The sequence below is a fragment of the Lonchura striata genome, chromosome 1 (genome assembly GCF_046129695.1).
Source record: "Lonchura striata isolate bLonStr1 chromosome 1, bLonStr1.mat, whole genome shotgun sequence".
Lineage (NCBI taxonomy): Eukaryota > Metazoa > Chordata > Aves > Passeriformes > Estrildidae > Lonchura > Lonchura striata.
The window spans coordinates 27,541,049-27,562,093 of NC_134603.1; the positions used below are offsets into that span (position 1 = coordinate 27,541,049).

General features: G+C 38.7%; 1 protein-coding gene across 1 annotated transcript; it reads right to left on the reverse strand.

Annotated features, from left to right (window-relative positions):
* Positions 1 to 2,313: 2,313 nt before the first annotated feature.
* On the reverse strand, positions 2,314 to 20,927 carry LOC110481785 (carbonic anhydrase 13). Its single transcript, XM_021550554.2, has 7 exons — positions 20,897 to 20,927; positions 13,916 to 14,113; positions 10,117 to 10,235; positions 6,748 to 6,843; positions 5,561 to 5,623; positions 4,552 to 4,707; positions 2,314 to 2,435 (listed from the first exon to the last, which is right to left on the reverse strand). Exons 1-7 carry the CDS (start codon positions 20,925 to 20,927, stop codon positions 2,322 to 2,324), a joined length of 777 nt encoding a protein of 258 aa, XP_021406229.1. The 3' UTR covers positions 2,314 to 2,321.
* Between the last annotated feature and the right edge of the window lie 118 nt (positions 20,928 to 21,045).

Consider the following 21,045-nt stretch of genomic DNA (forward strand, 5'->3'; position numbering starts at 1 on the left):
ACACTTTACAGTTGTAGGGGATGGATCACCTGAGAAGTTGTTCCCAAAGGATTTCAGGTAACTGAGCATTTCTACTCTTTTTCTGATGTTCCAGCCAGGCCAGTCTAACAGGAACATGGCATCTCCACAAAAGGGGAATTACTTGAAGGATGACTTATTCTAAAACTTACTAGCATAACAATAAAAATAGTCAAAATTTCAAAAATGCACTATCAGAAACTTGCAGAATTGATACTACTTCCAAAAATATTTTATAAATACACTAATACTACACTACCCAAAGACAGACTTCAAACGATGGGTGACAATTTTTTCAAACTTAAAGTTGCAGGCGTTAATTATAAAAGTATAGCCTTCTCTGTAAAACTTTAGTCTTTTCAATAGAAAATACAAGACACATTCATAAAATCCATATTTTATTTTGTAAAATCCTTATAAATATAAAAGAATTGAATCATCCACTGTTTACAATAGGTAAGAAATAAGCAAAACTTCTGTTTACACTATGAAGCAGTAGCCTTATTCCTTTCTCTTCTGAGACTAACTAATCCTTTGTATCCTTCCTGCAATTTGTAAACCTTTTTTTCCACATTCTGTAGCTACTCACATAACACGGAAACATATGAGATCCAATCCTAAATCTAAAAAAGGGAGTGAAAACGTACAACACATTCCTGATTTTTTAGCAGTTTTGCTAATGCCTTTTATTTCTCCAATGGTCTGTTTGTGGTTTTCTTCAGAAAATATTCAAAAGGCATTGGGAGGCCTTGCAGGATAGAATAGCTATATTCTGGGGAGGGGAAAACAAAAAATTCCACATATCTTAAACTAAGATAAAATATCTCTATATCTATGTCTAATTTATCGTTCTAAAACAGCATATAATGTCAATCCTGATTGTTATTTCCCTCATGTTTCTTCATCTAAGATCAAATGACCCACTGAGGTAAAAGGCAAAGCATATAAAACCTATTTAGAAATTAATTCAAGGAGAGCAGTTATGGAAGATGAAGTTGTCAGAAGTACTACAGAGATTGGTGTTAGTTGCTGCCAGTAAAACCTCTAGCTGCCTTTTTCAGGTATCACTCACTGGATTTCACTATGCAGTTCTCACAGCTTGAGAGTAATATAATTCTATCCTAAGCTACATCCTATGGCATGCTCATTAATAAAAATATTTGGTGTAAAAAAACCCAATTATATTCAGATAAAAAAAGCTCCTGAGAGAAACACTGGGTCAAGTCGACTCATAAAGACAGACGTTTCAACATATTGCTATTGAGGGCTGAGCTTTTTATTCGATGTTGACTTGATTCCAATTTCTTTGGCTCTCTCTGACTTGTTCTCTTTGGTGTTGGAATATAAGTGCAACCACTGAAGTTCAACTATGAAACAGAACATCAGCCAGCACCTTGACACATTCTATACCTGGGCAGTACTGTGCTCCACAGCGAGATGAGAGGTAAGCAGCATGTGGTTCACGCTGCAGTGTGCAATGGCCTGGAACAACAGCTATCCCTGCTTCTTGAGCTTCAGTGGCAAAAGTCTGATGATTACATGGATATTGTGTAATAATCCCCTATTTTTCACCAAATGCAACAAACTGGATTTAGGCACAAACAGCTCCCTCTATGCCTTTCCACCTTGCAGTTTTCAGTTTTCAGGACAATTTCATTGTGTGACATTGTGAAATTCAGGAATACCCAATCTACCTGACATGATCTTGCAATATACAAAATCCTTACTATTTGCTTATAAAAAACTCATCAGTCAGTACATCATTACTTCTATGAAGCAGCCAGAATAACAGGATCATATAAATATCTGTTTTACTTAAATACTGCTAATCATTACTGCTAATCAGCAATGAAATTACATCATCCTTGAAATATGTTTTCTTTGAGAACTGCAATGTGAGGTTTTTACAGAAACTAAGTGTTATGTTAGAGATCAGAAGAATTATCCCAGAACATCCTATACTGTTAATAATACCAAGGAACCTGTTCAGCAATTTACTGGCAAAATCTGGGCAACTCCTTCACCACATTTGACCCTTATGATTAGCAGTGACCTGTGTGTATGCAATGCTGATGGCCTAGTGCTTCCAAGCCAATGCACTCAAACCCAGTCAGACCTGTTAATATCAATGAATCTGTGATAACTCCAGACATACTTGCCTATGAGAAATGACTGCATGGAAACCACCAATAAAACAACACCTATTAGTTAAAACAACTAAAAAGAGAAATCACAAAGTATATTAACTATTAAAATGAATTCAGCCTTTGGTTTCAGAGGGAGCCTACTCTGGATTTACTCCTTTAATTCCTTCTGACTTCTCGTCCCCTTAGAGGCTGGGGAGGCCGGAAGTTTCTCAGCAAGCAGCAGGCGACCTCATCCTCAGCAGTGCTCAGGAGGCTGCGGAATTTGGCCAGCTGTAACCAAAAGACACACAAGGTTCAGCAGAAAACCCTCATATCAACACTAATCAAAAAACATGTAGATATTACAGGCACTTGTCATGTTTTTCCACCTGAAAGAACAGAGCTGTATTTTATTAAGTCATGAGGGGAACAGCAATTTCACCATTTCTATTATTTTAAATGAAAAACGGGATGACTACTGCAAAAATATCCCAAAATACATGTCAACATGAAACTGAGCATAAGGATTACTTGTTTCCTTCATCCACACTTTGTCTTCCATAACCTAATCTAAACAAGGGGTTATATATATTTTTAGTTATATTTCATTGTTTGGAGATTCTGAAATGCTTTTTGCCAAAAGATAAGATTATGTTTCTTACCATACGAACATTCTGCAAATGGTTCCTTCTTCAAAGAGTATATTTACAATTTACCTGGAAGAACCACACCAGCTTTGGTGCTACAGAAAGCTTCTGCAACTAGCACTCACTCAAACCAGGAGAGATTCCAAATTCTTCTCCTGTGATGACACAGGACAAGCACTTATTTATAACTCAGTATATGCTAATCTCAGCAGAAATCCCATCAGAGCTCCATGTCTAAACCTTGGGAAATCTGAGCCAGATTACTGACCTAAGTATAGAATTTTGTTTAATTTCAAATCTTTCCAATAGTTAACTATTTCTACATATCACTTTACTTCCCTCCTAGGTTACGAAAGGTAGGACAGTACGAAAACCATTCCATTATAATAGAGCATTTAGTTGTAATGGCACATTGCATCATAATGACATTAGGAACAAAAAAGGTCAATCCTATATTACTTCAACCTATTCTGAAGCTAATTTCAGGGTCCTGTAAGTTTCTAAAAATTTAAAAGCTATTTTTAATTTATTTCAACCTGAAAAGTGCAAAAAAAAGTCTGTAGTAAATGCTAAAGCCCTACAGAAATACAAACTTGAGGAATAAAATTAAATGGTAGAACAATATTAGTCACAGTACTGGCTGATCAATCACAATGTTGGACATTACTGGACACAAATGGTTTAGCTGTGTGCATGTTTATATTGATAAGAATATAGCAATTTCTACTTTAATACATAAGATATAGTTAAAGTTTATGAAAAATTACTAATAAAGGATCACTATACTTGACACTTTCCCACGCCATGTTTCCTGAGCCTGTTACATGTGGCTGTTTATATACAGCATTTCACATTTTAGAATGCATTAATTAAAGATTTGCCCAAATAAGAAGCTTTAAACCTGAAAAATGGCTTGTTTTTAAGACAAGTTTTCAATCCTACATCCAAACATGTTGCAGTGAGCCTTACAAAGCCAGATTGAGGGGAGTGAGGAAGAAATACAGATGAGAAAAATACACACATTGAGCAAATAAATGACTTCAAATCAGTTACAAACAGAAATCTGAGGTTTCCTAGCAAACAATCAAGTCAGGGAACTGTCTTAATATTTACAGCAAAGACTGAAGTCACCACTTCTGCTGAGTATATTTACTGTCTCTACTCAGAAATACTTTACACCTAAGAGGATCAGCCCGCTGGGTGTCACTGTTGCCAAGTTAAGATACAGCAAGAAGCCTTAAAAAGAAATGTAAATAGACTCTTGTAAATAGACTCTTTAATGTCGAATCACAGCTTTCCTAAAACAGCCTAGCATAACCCTAACTTATTACAGTAGTATTCTCTTTTCACAATTCTAGTAAGTTCATCAATTTTTATGTATTTAGAATGCAAGAAGACATTTACTACTTGTCTGCCAGATGAGGTTTGAGCAGATAATGCTCAATATGCAAATAATTAAATCAACTGGACTTCCAGAATTTCTAAGCATCGCTAGAAATCTTTCTTTAAGTTCACTATGGATAATTTTTGTTTATTAATTGTTAGAGTATGCAGATTCTTTTTAAAAATTAAAAATAAATAGCTGTTACAACAAGAAAGGCAACTAGTCAGAATAAATTTGATATACAAATTTTGACTTCTGAAAATCTTGTAAGGTCTGCAGTGCCAAGGTCTCTGAAAACCCATAATTTTGGGTGGCATTTACAATTTCCATTCTTACAAAAGCAACATTTCTATAGCAGTGAAAAATCCAAAGATACCTGCTCAGAACAAACATTTATGGGCTCTCTCAGAACAATCCAGATAACACTTTCAAGAAGAGGTGGAACAGTGAGAGAGCCAAAATAAGTCCAGTAGTCCAGGGACTTGGGAAGCAGACAGCTGGGGTCGAAGTTTGTGAATAGTGCTTTTTTTCCCTGGAAAGAAATAAAAGAAAAAGAAATACCAGGGCAATATTATTTAAAAGCAAGAGGCCAAAGTAAATCATGCCAAAGGAGGTATAGCTTGTTCCATTATCAAGTGGGCTGGCACCATCTTGGGTGATGACAGGAGATCCTCATCACTGCTCTTCTGATGAGGTTTTACCTCAGTGACAGCTTTGCTGTGACTTTCCTTGATGCCAGCAGGACACAGACACCTTTCAGATGTCACCTTTAAGTTACAGATGACCATGAAATGGAAGTTGAGGGGAAAAGAGAGAAGATGTTTGGCTTTCAATGAGGTCTCTGTGGGGCTGGCAGAGTAACCCCACAGGTTTCTGCTACTGGCTTCCTTCCCCACTCCTCCCAGGAATTACTTCTGCTTCCCCCTGTACTGGATATCAGGCCACAGATGTCTGTCTGAACATCATGTTGAGAGTCTGGCTGATTTCACTCTCACAAGCTATAGGTTCTTACCCTGTACCTCATCAAAACAGGGAAGGAAGTCTTTCCCTCATATTTTTTACAGCTTTCCACAAAGTATGTTTTTCCCCTGTTACTATCCTCATAGCAACAGATTTATCAGAGACTGGGTTCTGTGAAGAATTAGCAAATTCCTCTAATATTTTACTGTGTAAAAATTATTTTTTTGTCTACTTAGTTTTCAGCTTAAACAGAATGCATATAAACTGTCTCAAATCAGGTATCAATCACTAGAGATAGGAAACATGAAGGTACAGGGAGTAGCAGTCAGGTTTCTAAAAATAAAAAAATACTACCAAAAAATAAAAAAAAAACAACAAAAGCAACACCACTATTAGCTAGCATTCTTTTAGAAGCACTTGTTCACCTTGATTCTGATGGTGTCCAAGCGGTCAGTAATCTTGTTCAGTTGAGGGTTGCATTCACCAATCTATTAACACCAAAGAAAAAAAAACCACTGGAACTCCAGAGAAAAGCAACAAAAATTAATAAAAAAGCAAATGCGTAATGAAATTGCTTTATATAACTGAAGTGACTGAAAGATCTGATGCATTTTGTGAGTACAAGCCTGTGACTAGCTGGTCCTTAGTAATAATACTGGTCATAAGAAGATTCACTCCCTTGCTGATAGCATTCTGGGTCCTCATAGTAATTACTTCAGCTACAAAAGAATTACGAACTTGTGACTACAGGGGTATAGAAACTATTTATATTTTATGTTTTATGTTTCAATATGCAGGATATGAAAAGTTACAGACTAACATCAAAAATTTAAACTGTTTATAACATTGAAAACAATGTTCTTACATGAGAACATTCCAAACTGAATTTGTGTGCTAAGAAATCCAATGACACTTCCATTGAGTCACTGTAATGCAAACTGGAAAGACAAAATTACTGAATTGCTGAAGCAGTTCTTTGCAACTGCTGACTGTGCCAGCACCCATACTAGCTGTTCTCAGGAAGCTGTTATCAGCCACCAGAAACCACAGAATTAACCAAAGCCCTATCTTTTGCCATTGATTGTGTGAAGTCCCCATCTGCTTATTCATACAGAATTCAGTGAAGCTGTTGCACGCATTTAATCTTAGAACAGGTAGAGAAGGCAAAAAAAGGGTATAAAATAATTATTAGGAAATTCTCCAGTTTCTGGTTTTGCATTATTTAATTATTATTATTTTCTAGAAGAAGCTACCAGCTCAGAAACAAGCCATTAAGAAAGCATTTAAATCAAGATGTCCCCCTAAAGGAACATGTTAGTCAAGAACAAGTTACTGGGATCTAAATAGGGGCAGCTGAATTAGGTTCCACGGCTAATGTTGTTTGGGCTTGCAGACTAGGCAAACTGAAGAATTTGCCTGTCTTGAAAAATCTGTTAAGCTGATATTTTTATTCTTAAAGGAAGCACAGCTTTCTATATTGGCAGCTAAACACTATGAAGGAAATAAGTATAAAACAAGTATCTCTTTAGCAATACTTACACAAACCATAACCATTATCTCTTTGGGCTTATAAAGCAGATTTATTATGAGGGATGAAGCATTCTCTTCTTACCTTCAGAAATACAGCCATGACTGCTAGTCCATCTGACTGACAAGCTGCCTCAACAAAACTGGAATACTTCTCTGCATTCCAATGGACCACATGAAGCTGAAAAGCAAGAGACACAGACAGCATCAACTTTCACTGAACTCTAGTGGCAAATTAATATTACAACTTTACTTTTATTTCACTCTTTTGTATGTAGAATCATTCAGTGTTCTAAATGCAGATATTTCATGAAATCAGTAAATATGTAGATCACACAAATGGCAAAAGCATTTCCGGTGGCTGAGATTATTAAAAATTTAGCAGCAATCGGCACACCACAGTGCCTGTCAAATTGCTGTTGGGTCCCCATATTTTGAACGGAGAAGTTAAGACAAAAAAAAGAAAGCCAGTGGTTATATAACTAGAAGTTTTAAATCCATTTTTAGTACAGCTGATTCTAAAATGTGATTGAAATTCTGAGGATGTCATTAGTATTTTACTCCTCTTTTTTCTTTTAATCAAGCAACATTAATCATCCACATAAATGGCTAGAAAACAGGCAAATACATATTAAACTTGCACTGACCCCTTTTCCGTTCTTTAGCTTAAGGGAACATCAGCATTTTATTTTTAAAATTTTAAAATGTTATTTTCTATGACTACCAGTAGTGATGCCCTTACAAGCAGCTTGATTATCTCAGGTTTGAGCATTTGCATTTGTAACATGCATTATTTTGGAAGTGTCCTGTCATATTTGCTTAAGAAGCTTAAAGGCACTACCAAGCCAGGATGGAAGAGGAAAAGCCTGTGATGCCTATTTCCATGCCACTTAAGTACCTCTTGTAAAATTAGGTTTCCTAATTCCTGACCATACTTCATGACAGGAGCTTCTGGTTCCCAAGAATTCCAGGTTGTTCCAACCTTGAGCAATATTCTGACTGCCAAACTGGAGAGAGCACACTCACACAGCACTTAACTCTAATTACTTCACAAATCTTTCACAAATCCTCAAAGGATTAGTAAATCTTATTACATATAATTTTTAGTTAAAGATGGTCAGAAACAGGGCATGAGATTGGCTTTTCTAAAATTGGTGACCATCTTTTCAGATTTTGAACTTCAAGAATGCTGAAAAACAACTAATTGAATTACTTAAACTGGGATGAACTCATGAAAAAAAAAAAGGCTTCCTTTTGGAACATAGCACCTACAGGACAAGTAAAGTAAGAAAAATTTAGGAAAGCTGAAACCTGTTTTAAAGGATTTCTATCTAAAGCAACATAGCTGCATGGTTGATATAGGGATCTAGAAGTATGAAGATTTTTATTCTAAATATCAATCCTTGCTTAACCTCTACAAGTTACAATTTTCCATATCTATAAAATGGAACTCTTAGTCTTACTTGGCATCAACATTTTAAGCATTTGGGCTCTAAGGTGATGAAACATTACTTGCAGCAAGTAAGGACATGTACAGCCATGATGACATGCATGCTGGTTCACAGCATTAGAAATCCTTGAAGGAAAGTTGCTAAGAATATTATACATTAAACCAAGAGGAGAACATAGTACACTAAAACTTTCTCAAGTGCATTAATATCCTGGGGTTCGTAGTGTCTGCACTGCTCCCTATTGTAAATTCACAGAGCCTATGTTGAACAACTTTTAAACAATTACATTTTTACATACACAAAAAGGAAACAGATACTCTTAGTCAGAAATTACCTTTATTGTGGATTTGGGAAAAAAAAAAAACAAACCACCATCAAAAAGAACACCCAACAAAAAACAAAAAGGAAAATTCCCACAGCTATTAAAAGCTCACTCCCACTCCCTAATAGCTTTGCCAAAAAACCCCAGAAGGTAACCCTCCAAAAACCAGACCCCCAAACAGTGTGAAACACTTTTGGGTACAGACCCGTTCTCAATGGCGTGTGACTTCTCTTAGGAATATATCCTGTCTTACCACCGTGGTGTCACTGCAGCTTGTGAAGCGACCTTGATGAGACTGTATGCTGTCACAGAGAATGGAGCCACAGATCCCTTCTGCTTCCTGGTGGGCTTAAGGGCCAAACCTTGCAGTCTTCCTTACCTGTACATTAATTCTTTCTTCAATTCAGTCGATGCTTTTTCTTCAAACCTCGCACATCTTCCTTACAAAGGTGAGCACTGAAAACATCTTCATGTCTCCTTCTGAGGTATTTTCGTTTGTGTCAGCAATATTCAGAAGCCTTGGTTTTAATTCTGAGTTTCTTATCTCAAAGCCAAAGTGACATCTAGAGAGCTTCTTGTGGAGCGTTACCCAACCAACAGGTAACAGAAAGGCTTTTAGACTGGCTAGAAATTCAGAGATATTTTCTCGTTCCATTTGGTTTCTTAGATGGGAAACATATATTTTCTCAGCTAGAAATTTGGGGTTGGTACTTAATGGTTTTAAAGCACCTCTATTAATTCTTTATATTCCATCTCACCTGGTTCCTGTGGAAAACATAAGCCTTTAAACACTGCAAATGTCACTTTTCCCCATTAGTGTTAGAAAACCAATCTTTTTTCCTGACCAGTATCTCTTATACAATTTCCAGTAAAATCTGATCACATCACAGTGCATACATTACATCTCTTTCTTCTGCAGTATTATGCCTTTCATTTGTCCATTTATTTTTACCCTTTTTACTTCTTTTTAACCCCAGAAAACTCTACACTGTCTGAATCATATGTTTTCAAATATATCAATCTCCTGAAAATATTCCATGTTACTTCCATTTTGAAAGAGGAATCTCATACTGAGAACTTTCTTCTGCAGATTACTCAAATACACCAAAGACAGAGCAGGAGTGAATGCTCCATGCCAGAGCAGATGGTGCACTTCTCCCTGTGGCATACCACCTCCACTGAAGCACAGTACCCCACAGACAGCAGCCACCCCACAGACAGCAGGCATCCCAAGATATTAAAGCATGGTTCCCAAAGTCATAACCACCACATTGCTAAGTGCACCACAAAATGCAACGTTCTTAAGTCATGCACTTACACTACATACTTTACACTACATAGGCCCCAAATCCAATAATTCTGTGGTTTGTCATTGAAGATGACTTTGAAAATGTTCTCCAAGGAAGAAATAATGAAAGACAAAGTTTAAAATAACTCTTGAACATTAAGTCTTGCTCTTATCAAGCTCTTGTCTTCTGTACTCCTTTTTTAATCCTCTGCAAAGCTTTCAAAGAGGTTCTCCTTTGAGAAAGGATTAAACATGCAACACTTCAGGAAGACCACTTGTCTTTTGATAAAATGAGGGGAAGATGAAAAGCAGGAAGAGGGACGGCAACATATTTTTGCAATGGAAAACTAGTCACAAGCTTAGAGGTACAGATGACTCCATGTAAAGTCTTACCTCTGCCGCATACTTCATCCCATCCACAGTGTGCTCAGAGCCAGCTTCATCATTGGATCCCCAGTGGAAATGAATCTGGCGCAGCCTGTAGGTCCCACTGAGTGGCCCCCCAGTCAGCACTGGAAACCCAAGCAGAGGAAAAGGCTTCACTGAGAGAACAGGAGTCTCCACCCACATCCTCTAACCTCACACCAGAATTCAGTCTTCGGACACTCCTCTGCTCCTGCTCATAAGTTGTCTCAGATGGCTTTCTGTTTCCTGGAAGTGCTACAGAAACCCTCACCTGTCAAGGATATGACTATGAAAATTGCATTTATGGGCAGATTAGTGGGTTATGACCCACTAAAGGGTATACTGTTATTGTCAAGGTTGGATATTTCTCAGAGAATGGGAAAATACTCCTATTTTTCAACACTCAAGAGTTTCCTGTCTTGATTATTTTCAAAATAATTATTAAGAAATTAAGCTCAAAATATAGATTTTATGAATAAGGAGCAGAATCATTAAAATTTAATGCCAGCAGAATTTATTTTTGTCTTTGAAATTTGGTGGAAAATAGGAGGAGCTGCAATTTTCAGGGCTCTTTCCTTCATTTGCAACTAAATCCAGTTATATCAGATTGAAGTCTGAGGAAAATGAGCTTATATTAACATAAATAAAATTAAGCCAATGCTATATGTGCATTGTACAACTGCAACATTACTGTCAATTAGCCAGGGCTGGAAAGCATGTCTTATGAGGAGCAGCTGTGTAATTTGGGCTTGTCTAGTTTGGAGAAAAGGAGGCTGAGTGGTGTCCTCGCTGCTCTCTACTTCTGCAGAGGCGAAGCAGAGAGGGGGCTGCTGGTCTCTTGTCTCAAGTATCCAGTGACAGCACTCATGGATAAGGCTCAAAGCTGTGCCAGAGAAGATTTAAACTGGATGCTAGGAAGCATTTCCTTACCACGATGGTGGTCAAACCCTGTAACAAGCTTCCTAGAAAGCTTGTCAAGCCCCAGGCTTATCAGATTTTAAGAGGCATTTGGACAATGCCCTTAACAACATCCTTTAACTTTTGGTTAGCCCTGAACTGCTCAGGCAGTTGGACATGATCGCTGCAGGTTCCTTCCACCTGAAAGAGTCTACTCTACTCTATTCTATTCTTTCTATTTATATTCTGTTCTGCTCTAATTCTATTCAAAGTAGCATGCATATGGGTGGGCTTTTCATTATTTTGTTTTTGCAAGTGTTCATAATTTTCTTGTCACACTTAGAATCAAAATATCTCTTCACAGAGAATGTGGAATGTGAATTACAATCAGAGAGTTACTTATTCACAGCAAAACAAATCACTCCATGCTCACAACTCTGTATGTCCTCTGACTGTTTGGAAGTCAGTCTGGAACAGTTTACTGGCTCATTACAGAAATTTTAAAGGGAAATGAAGGGAGATTTAACCAGATTTTTTTTTTTTTAATTAAGAGCAGTAGGGAGGACAAAAACAATTTTTTCTCTCTTTTAGGTTTAGTGCAAAACCTACATATTTTTAGGAACAAAATACACCAAATAAAGATTAAAGAAGAATTTTTAAGTTGCCTATTTGCTAAAACAAGTAGCTTGGATAACAAAAAAGAACTGGGACTGTTTATTCTGGGGAAAAATATTTAACTTCCTTAAATCTTCAACTCAAAAAACATGCATTTTCACAGCCTATAAACTTAGCAAACAGAGGACATGGAGCAGTGGCACTTTTAAATTCTTTATTTTAAGGACTGTAAACTTCAATGCAAATGATGCTAGAAAAGTGTAAAGATCAGTGTTCTAACTGGCTGAGGAAAAACTATTATGTAGAAATGCACCAGCATAAAATACTTATGCTGAAAAATGTGGAAAATGGCCTGTTGATGTAATTGTACCACATCACACAGTGATGGTAAAACCATTTCATTCCAACAGTAATTAAGGAAGAGGGTAGTCAGAAATTCTTAAGGCAAATATCAGTATCTTTTGAAAAATACTGGAAGAAGATCAATAGCACAATTTCAAAGAATGGAGTTAATGTGGTACCAAAGAGCATAAACAGACTTACACAAACAGCTACAGACTTGACAGCCCAGTTCCAGTGCTGACCAAAGTGAGGAAATAGTTCATATGGGAGTCAATTAATAATGCATTAGAAGATGCTAATGTATTTAGTACCAATTAATTTGATTTTTTCATGAAACCAGCACATGGCAGGAGTTCTTACTTCACAGAGGTGCCCCAGAAGCCAAATTTGGGCCCTAGAAAATTCAGTATTTTTTGAGCAATGACCTGAAAGAAAACAAAAACAATACTGATAAAGTTTGTCAGTGACAAATATTAGGGAAAATAGTGAATTATTCAATTTATGGTTGTGGACTGAAGAATCTAGTCCATGCATAGGAGACAAGGAGTCTACTGAAGGAGAGTGGGTATTCCATCTGTTAATTATCTGATCAACATCCATTAGTGCTTTGCCATGATATGAACTATATCCTTGGAGATATGGCCTGGGGAAAGCAGTAAGAGGAGGATTCCATCACCATTACTTTGGTACCTAGAGAAACACTGTCACTTCTTGAAAGGAGTTAACAGAGTGGAAGAGGTTCTTGGTGTATTCACATTCATTAACTTTTTTTCTTTTAAACTGTGAGGGTGATTAACAATTTGAACAACTTACCAAAGGCTGTGGTAGGTTCAGCATCGCTGGAAAATTTGAAATCAAGATTGTATATTTTTCTAAGAGATGTGCTTTAGTTCACCAGCATCTACTAGGCTCGGAGCAGAGATTAGTTCTGGGAAGTTCCATGGCACCTGACACAAGGTCAGACTGATCATTGATGGTCAGCTGGTGGCTTTCAGGCAACATCCAATGCTGACAGAAAGTTTAAAACTAAGACTGTTCAGGAAACAAAAACACAGCAGTGTCCTCATGTGTGCCTCTCCCTCTTGTCACTATGAGCTAGTAAGTCCTCAGGACTAAGGGGTCATCAAAAATTAGTCTCTCTCTGGCTTTGATGCTTGTGAAAGCATCATACGGTCTTGGATCCTGAGCTAAGCCTCACACAGCCACAAAACTATTTTATTGCTTCAATATTCTGCACTCCTACAGCTAGAAGAGGAGGCATGCTGGCCTGCCCAAAATCCAAGAGAAGGTTTCAAAGATGAAGGCACTAACATTACAAAGACTATGATACATCAGAGAACTTCTAAATAAGAACTGTTGTTTGCAAAAAGGGAAGCTACATACTCCTGGAAAAGACCTGGGCAATAATACTTTTCAGAGAAGAAAAGAGATTACTTGAGATCTATTTCATTTGTTCTGTATTGGCTCTTACTTGTCATAAGAAGTCTGAGTATAGGTTGTAAAAAAGGGAAAAACATATAACCAAACCTGCAGATAAATTCAGATAAGAGATTTGAGCGATTCGGTTGGAATGAACCTGTAATGAGACACAAAGGATTCATCTGCAGTGAGAGAGAGAGCAGCATTTGAAAGATTGTACACAACACTGTTCAAACAGGGGGCTTGCACTATCCAGCTGGTGAGGGTGGATCAAACACTCCTGTAAGTAGGGAATCCCAGCACTTTCTGAGAAACACAACCTCGAACTTGTGTCCAAATATGTTCCCACACTGCATCATGCTGAAGGACAGGGAAAAAGGAATCTCTCATCCAAAGGAGCAAAGCCTTACTGTTTATAAGGAGTTCATACCCAGCAATGAGATGTGCCCAGACTGTAGGCATTCTATTTAGGAATTGGTGGAGGAAGTTACAGTGCAAGAATAAAGGAACAAACCTGATTTGTTGACGGTGTCATCAAACTCCACACTGGTGGAGTGCCCGTTGTTAAGGATGATTTTAGCAGAAGCTGGATCATAACTGGGATTTAGAGGACGGAGGGAGGGATCATACTTGGTATCCTCAGTTTTGATGTCAATGGGTGACTGACGGTCTCCGTTAGCGACAGGAAAAACCTCCTTCCAGTGGGCAGGCCCTGCAATGCATTAGAGGAGAAGTCTAAATTGCTGACAGCAGCCTCATTCTTATGAAAGGAAACTACTTGAATTGTCCTCATCTGCATCTTTTAAATTAAAAAGGATGCATCAGGAAAACACAGATCAAAAAATTCAGCTAGTTTTGCTGCATCATATTGCAATAGCAGTTCTCCGGACCCCTTCCCTTGCATGCCCTTTTAAATAAGGCCACAGGATGTAGATAATTATTCCCAGGTGAGACTCAGCTATGCACAAGACACATAAAACAAATGCTCATTCAAATCAGGCATCCTGTAACCAACAGGCACTATGTCCCAATACATTTTTGACATGCCATTTTTGCCTAATATCATGTCTCTAATATTTAATATCGTGTCTTTAGTGATTACCTCTCTTCTATGCAAATCTCTGCATTAAGAATTTTTTATGCCTTAGTAATTTGCTGCAAAAGACCTGAGAACACATCTTCCCTGATCACTCTGAATGAGATGGGGAGATGTTAAAAAAGGTGACTGGTGGTGTCAGAAAATCCTGAGTGGCTCCTGGAGCCTGATGGCAGTGCCTGGAACCTAAACACTGCTGCACCGCTGATCACCCCTTCCCAGCCCACCAACTGTGCACATCAGCTGTCACAAGAAAGAGAGACTGTCACCCTCTAATCATGAAGTGTCCATGCACACAGGCACACATACACACACACTAGTGCAGCACTGACAAAATCAAAGAACAGGAACACTCAGTACAGTGGTGCCTGCATGAGGTTTGTATTTCTACTGCCTTCAGCTGATGAGAGTAGATCTTCCAGACACAGATGAAGTGACATTGACCTGACTTAGGTAGAAATAATAGGACTAAAGAGGCTGTTAATCAATACCAGTCATCTCAGCCTTCCTCTGTCCAAGCAGGCTAAGCAAAATGTCACCTGAAAAGCTAATAAATCAATAATATGGATATGAGAAAATGGCAAATAACATCCTAAAATAGTAAGAAAATCTTCACTGATGAGATGTGTGAGTTATCTGTTGTTACCTACTAAACACCTGAGAGTTCCCAATAATTCACAATAAGAATATGCATGCCATTTTTTAACCATATTTGGATAAGAAGGTAAAGAAAAATATGAAGAGTAAGTTGCCTGGGGAATATATTCTATAAAGACAGAAAACAAGGTTTAGGATGGAAATGAGGGGAGAGCAACGGGAAAGAAGAAAGGAAAAAGTGAAAGATGAAAGTCTGCAGGGCAAACGATCTTTTAGTATTAAGAAGTGCACAGAACTTGTTTTTCCTCCAGGCTTATAATAGGTAAAAAAGCATAATAAATCAATTGAGAGACTGGGTATAAGAAATACTTAATATGAGCATTAGAACCTGGTCAAATAAAATCTGCATCACTGGAAATCCTCATAACTAACTCCCTACGCTGTAGATAACTGACCTCAGTGCAAAAATTTGGTTTGAGTCTTTCTGGATGACTTAGCACTTAAATAAAAATAATGACAAAAAAGGATGAAAATGTATAAGGCAGTGGTTAATAGCCTAACCTCAAAAGCTATCATTTTCTTTCCTTGACTTCAATAGAAGTGAACACAGCTCAGAAACTCACAGGTGCTAAAAGCACCCATGCACCCCGGCAGTAAATCAGGGATGAAGCGCCCACAGCGCCGGGGGCTGCAGCTTGCACAGCACCTGTGCAGACAATGATTCTCCTCTTAGCAGCACTGAAAAACAGAAGTGGGAAAAACTTGTAAAGAATGGCCTAAAACTTAAGCCTCAGAACAAAGACGAAGGCCTTCAGTCTTCATTTTTTTAAAAGGTACTTTTGTTGATTACTTCATTAACTAAACTAAATAAGGAAATAGAGTCTAAGGCCGAAGATTAAAATCCTACTGGTTTGAAACAGAAAACTGCTCAACTTAATTCCCCTCAGTTCATGAATGGTCATCAACTCTATTCAATATTCTAAGTACATACTGTTTAGAATGTAATTTTAATTGTATTTAGATCCTAATATCCTGTATTTAGGAATGCAAAACAAAATTTTATTTGTAAGAAGCACCACTCCATAATTTATACCTCACTACCAAGATTTGGAATTACTAAAAAATGTTTATTGCTACTTAATTTTAATAATTCTAATACTCCTTAACTGAGAAAAGCCAAAAATATATTTATGCACTTAACTACTTGGTCTCTTATTGCTCTGTCTCAGAAATAACTATAGTTATTTGAATTAATAATATGGATGACTTGCATTCAGAAATAATACAAAGTAAGCGGACCCAAGGCTGTGATTCTGTCACTATTTAATTATTTAACAGTAACATTCAGTTCTAAAAAGACATTATGGCTAGTTTGGCACTTGTTCTTGGCTCAGATGAACAAAATACTGGTTCACTATGGTGATTAAACATCTACCAGTAAACCAACTACCAGACATCTGACCTTTCAAAATATACAGGAAAGTATCAAGAACCTTCAGTTCATTTTACACCACTAGATTATATCAAGAGGTATTCCTTACTAGGTAATCTACCAGCAATCTATTACAATTATCATGCTAATTATCATGCTCTTGCCACTCTAGGAAAACTTTGACTCAATTCATTTCTACAGACCCCAGCCCAATGCAAACTTTGTGTATGACTGTCATAAAAAAAAAAAAAAAAGTCATTACTATTGAAAGAAATACATGTCATACAATCAGATTTAAGTCAGTGGGGTCCCCAGGGTTAAAATTTATTGTGAATTAGATTCCTCCATATAAAAATAATGTACACTTCAGTTTTCTAAGCATGCACTTTAAGACATATCCAGGGAGTATAACTAATTAATTCACCTCCCTTCATGTTTTCCTTTACTGAATGAAAGTGATTAATATACCAATTTTTGAACTTATGAAATCCTCTCCTACTGCTGGGAAAATGTTCTCTTGCTAGAGGCAATTTTCTAGTAGCTCTTAACAATCAAAGCTATTGTGACTGAGATTTATGACAAAAAACTGAACCATCTGCTCTGACAATTTCATGCCTTTATTTTGGACACAGCATTACCACAGGCATTGAATTATTTTAGGTCAGACTATCGCTGCACATACCACTCACCAGCATACAGCTAGTTCATGAAACAGATTTCATGACGAAGGCATTAAGAATTTGGCAGGAACCAGAACTCACTATAGCACCTCAGTGCTGCATTTTGATCCAGCTGAAGCTGAAGATCACAAATTTCACCAGCAGGATAACTTGAGACAAGCCCAGTGAAGACACTAGAAGATACAGCTAATATGTGCATAAAATGGAGCATGTACAGGTGAAAAGGGGTTTGAGTTGTTTTTTTTTTTTTTTTTTTACAGTTTGTTATTATATATAGAAAATTCATTATTTTTTTGCAAATAATTTGATTGCATATTAGGTTACAGTAAGATGAGCTCAAACAAAAGCAACTAAAAATTCATTATGGGTAAAATTAAGCACCTTTTAAAAGCAGATATTGAAATGATGTAATTATTCTCAGAAAAAAACATATAAGGAGTTATGGTTCGACTGAAGTATCTTAAAGAATTTTGCAATCAAAATAATTCTATGATTCTATGAATTAATATCCCTTTTATTTAGAAAATGCCTCAGCATTACTGTAGTAAATAGATCAAGAGAAATTTTTGCTGTAACAGATAATACATGTAAATAATTCCCATATATTTAATTAACAAAGTAGTAAACTGAAGTCAACTGATTTCCCACTGTGGTCCATTCCAACCTTACTCATTTTTTGATTTGTCTTTTAACTAAAGCAATTCCCCTGTAAACGGAAAAGGATTTAAGGAGCAAGAACATTCCCATCCTGACAGGAACCTTGAGCAGCAGTGAAAAGCATGCATGATGCCACACTGAAGCCAGTCTTCAAGATTTCAGTATTATGCTTCTACAGATAAGCATCATCAAAACTGTGAGGTAAGAAAAGTGGCAAGAAAGCAAAGGCCAAAGTTTTCACAGAAATAAAATAATGCCTTCATGCATTTCAGAAATAGGTGCATCAAAGTAACCGAGAACTTGTGCATTCGGTTTGTGTGACAAGACACTCGTAGCAGGGAGGCTGCAGGCTTCTGTGAGAAGCTGCTGAAGCTTTCCCCAGGTCCAATGGGGCCAGTGCCAGTTGGATCAAGGATGGACCCACTGCTGGACAAAACTAGGCCCATCAGGGACAGTGCTAGCACCTCTGGGATGAGAGCTTTAAGAAGGGGAAAAAGTTACTATGCAACAGCAGCTGAAAGTGAGGAGTGAGAATATGTGAGAGAAACAGCTCTGCAGACACCAAGAGGAAGGGGAGGACATGGTCACAGAGCCACCACAGAGATTCCCTGCTCCATAGTGAAGACCAGGGTGAGGCAGCTGTGCCCTGTATGCAGGTCCACAGTGAAGCAGAGATCCACCTGCAGCCCACGGAGGGTCACAACTGGAGAAAGTGTGGCTTGAAGGAAGCTGTGACCTCGTGGACAGCCTACACTGGAACAGGCTCCTGGCAGGACCCCATGGGAAGCCCAGGCTGGAGCAGGTTTGCTGGCAGGACTTGGGGCCCCCTGGGGAATCTATGCTAGAGCAGTTTGTGAAAAACTACAGCCTGTGGGAAGCACTCACATTGGAGAAGTTCATGGAGGGCTGTCTCCATGGGAGGGACTCCATGCTGGAGCAGGGGCATAGTGAGTAGCCCTGCCGCTGAAGAGAAGGGAGAGGCAGAGACAACATGTGATTAACTGACCACAGCTGGTGCAGCAGAGGACATAGAGAAAATCAGGAGTGAAGTTGGGACTGCAATAAAGGGAGGGTTGGAGGGAAGCTGTTTTAAAGGTTTTATTTTCTTGTTACCCTACTCTGATTTGATAAGCAACAAACAAACTAATTTTCCCACGGTGAGTCTTGGGAAAAGTGACTGGAGAGTGATCTCCCCCTGTCCTTATCTTAACCCCTGAGCCTTTCAGTCTATTTTCTCTGCTCTGTCCAGCAGAGGAGGGGAGTGATACAGTGACTTTTGTGGGCACCTGGTGTCCAGTCAGGGTCAATCCCCAAATATTTTAATCTTTACCTAACAGTGAGCCCATGTCCTTAAACATTGATATTCTATATATGCAGACATGTATGTTTTAGTATTTATCCGTTTACTTTATGCACATAGTGATTTATGTTGTGAGTGTTGCAAGTAGCAATTGCAGAACTCAGAGTGAACACAGATGTCTTTTCAACTCTTCAAGCAGTCAACCTGCACCACATTTAATTAATTTCACTTTATTTCTGTCTGAATTGCAAAAGGTAATCTTAGTTTCAGAGAAACTATTTCCAGTGCCATGAAGGCAAACAAAATTTTTCAACAATCAAAACAATTTCCTTCACCTGCTACTCAATCAAACAATAATAACAAGTAAAATCAATAAAATAAATGCAATAGAAGAGAAAAGGCTGAGAAATGAAACTGATGCTAGGGAAAAGCACTAAAGTGTTCAATATCCATGCCTCCCTCCCCTCATCTCCTGTGAAAGGTGTGGTGAAGGGGATGGACTGATGAGGAACTATCCATCCCACAGATGCTCTGGGGCTCCAAGAAAGAAGTGAAAGGCAAATTCCACCTCAAATATGTTACCAGGCAGGCAGTAAATAGAATTTCATAGGAGAGACAGGGTCTCAAGCAAGGTCCAGGGTCAACCCAGTAGACATTCTGGTAGCCTCCCCTCTCTGTAAGTTGAGAATAGCAAACAAGAAGAGATAGGATAAGGGAGGGAAAGTGGACTTCTTATCTAGGCAGTGCAGGTGAAGCTCAAAGCATAGAAACGTATAGAGAAAAAAATTGAAAAACAAGACCCATTTACGTCTTCAGGGGAGGGGTAGGGTAGACTGCACAACAGCAGATAACACACCCAATCATTGCAACATCCCTGTGATCCACCACCACCACCCAGTTTTTCAGGAAAAGTGCATCCATCCAGAAAAGATGGAACAAGAGGGCCAGGAAGGAAAGGTAAGACTTGCACAAATAATATTCCAAAGTCTACGTAATATACACAAAGTATATTCTTGTAAGCATTACTACATGCAAATATACAGCTGTCTCCCTTTACTGTCGCAGCATTTCATTTCTTTGTGTACAGACAATATAAGATATTCTATGTGATTTATCAGAGTTGAGCCTACAATTTACAAAAACACTTTTATTTTACTTGCATGACTTGTGAGACCGTCTGAACACTGGAGCAGCATTCGCATGACTAAAGATGCAAAACAGAGCCAAGTCTTTAAGCCTGCTGATGAGCCCATCTTGGGACTTCAAAGACTGACAAGATGAAGGAAATCACTGAACAACTAAAATCCAAAAGCGTCTCCTCTTAGGTGCATAGTCATACATTTAAATAAGCCCGTCAAGTAACTAGGATTTCCCACCGTGTAGTAGAAGCAGAGCAGAGCTGGCATCAGAAAAGCACTGCTGGTACATTAATTCCGATCAGTGCAGCTGTCAGCCACGTACTCGATCTGTGCACGCAACTGCTCAGCTGAAGGAGCGAACGAAATCCCCAGGCGGGAGCGCCGCAGACACGACCCGGCTCTGCAGGAGATGCCCCACGCACGGTCACCTCTCAGCCGCCTGCCTTGCAGAATGCCGAGGCAAAAATCGGCTCGCTGTCACGCTGCAAAGCGTTTCAGCTCGCCCACCTCCCCCGAGGGCGCGGAGCTGCCGAGCCCAGCGGCGGGGAGCGCTGCCCGCCGGACCCCGCTGGCCGCCACGGCCGCTGTTCCTACCGTTGTGCTCCTCGTATCCCCAGTGCAGCATGGCTCCGCTCTCCTGCCGCCACGGGACGGGACGGGACGGGACGGGACGGGCTGGGGCGGGAGAGGCGGCTGCGCCCGATTTGAAGGCGACGGGCGGCGACGCCCCGATCCTCGGGCGC

What these genes read in the sequence shown, in the direction of transcription:
- LOC110481785 (XM_021550554.2), bottom strand. Translation starts at nt 20,927, where the DNA reads ATGCTGCACTGGGGATACGAGGAGCACAACG. An exon ending in TGACACCGTCAACAAATCAG is followed by an intron (nt 10,236 to 13,915) that starts GTTTGTTCCTTT and finishes TTGGGTTTCCAG; the next exon opens with TGCTGACTGGGGGGCCACTC. An exon ending in TAAATGTTTGTTCTGAGCAG is followed by an intron (nt 2,436 to 4,551) that starts GTATCTTTGGAT and finishes TTTTGGTTACAG; the next exon opens with CTGGCCAAATTCCGCAGCCT.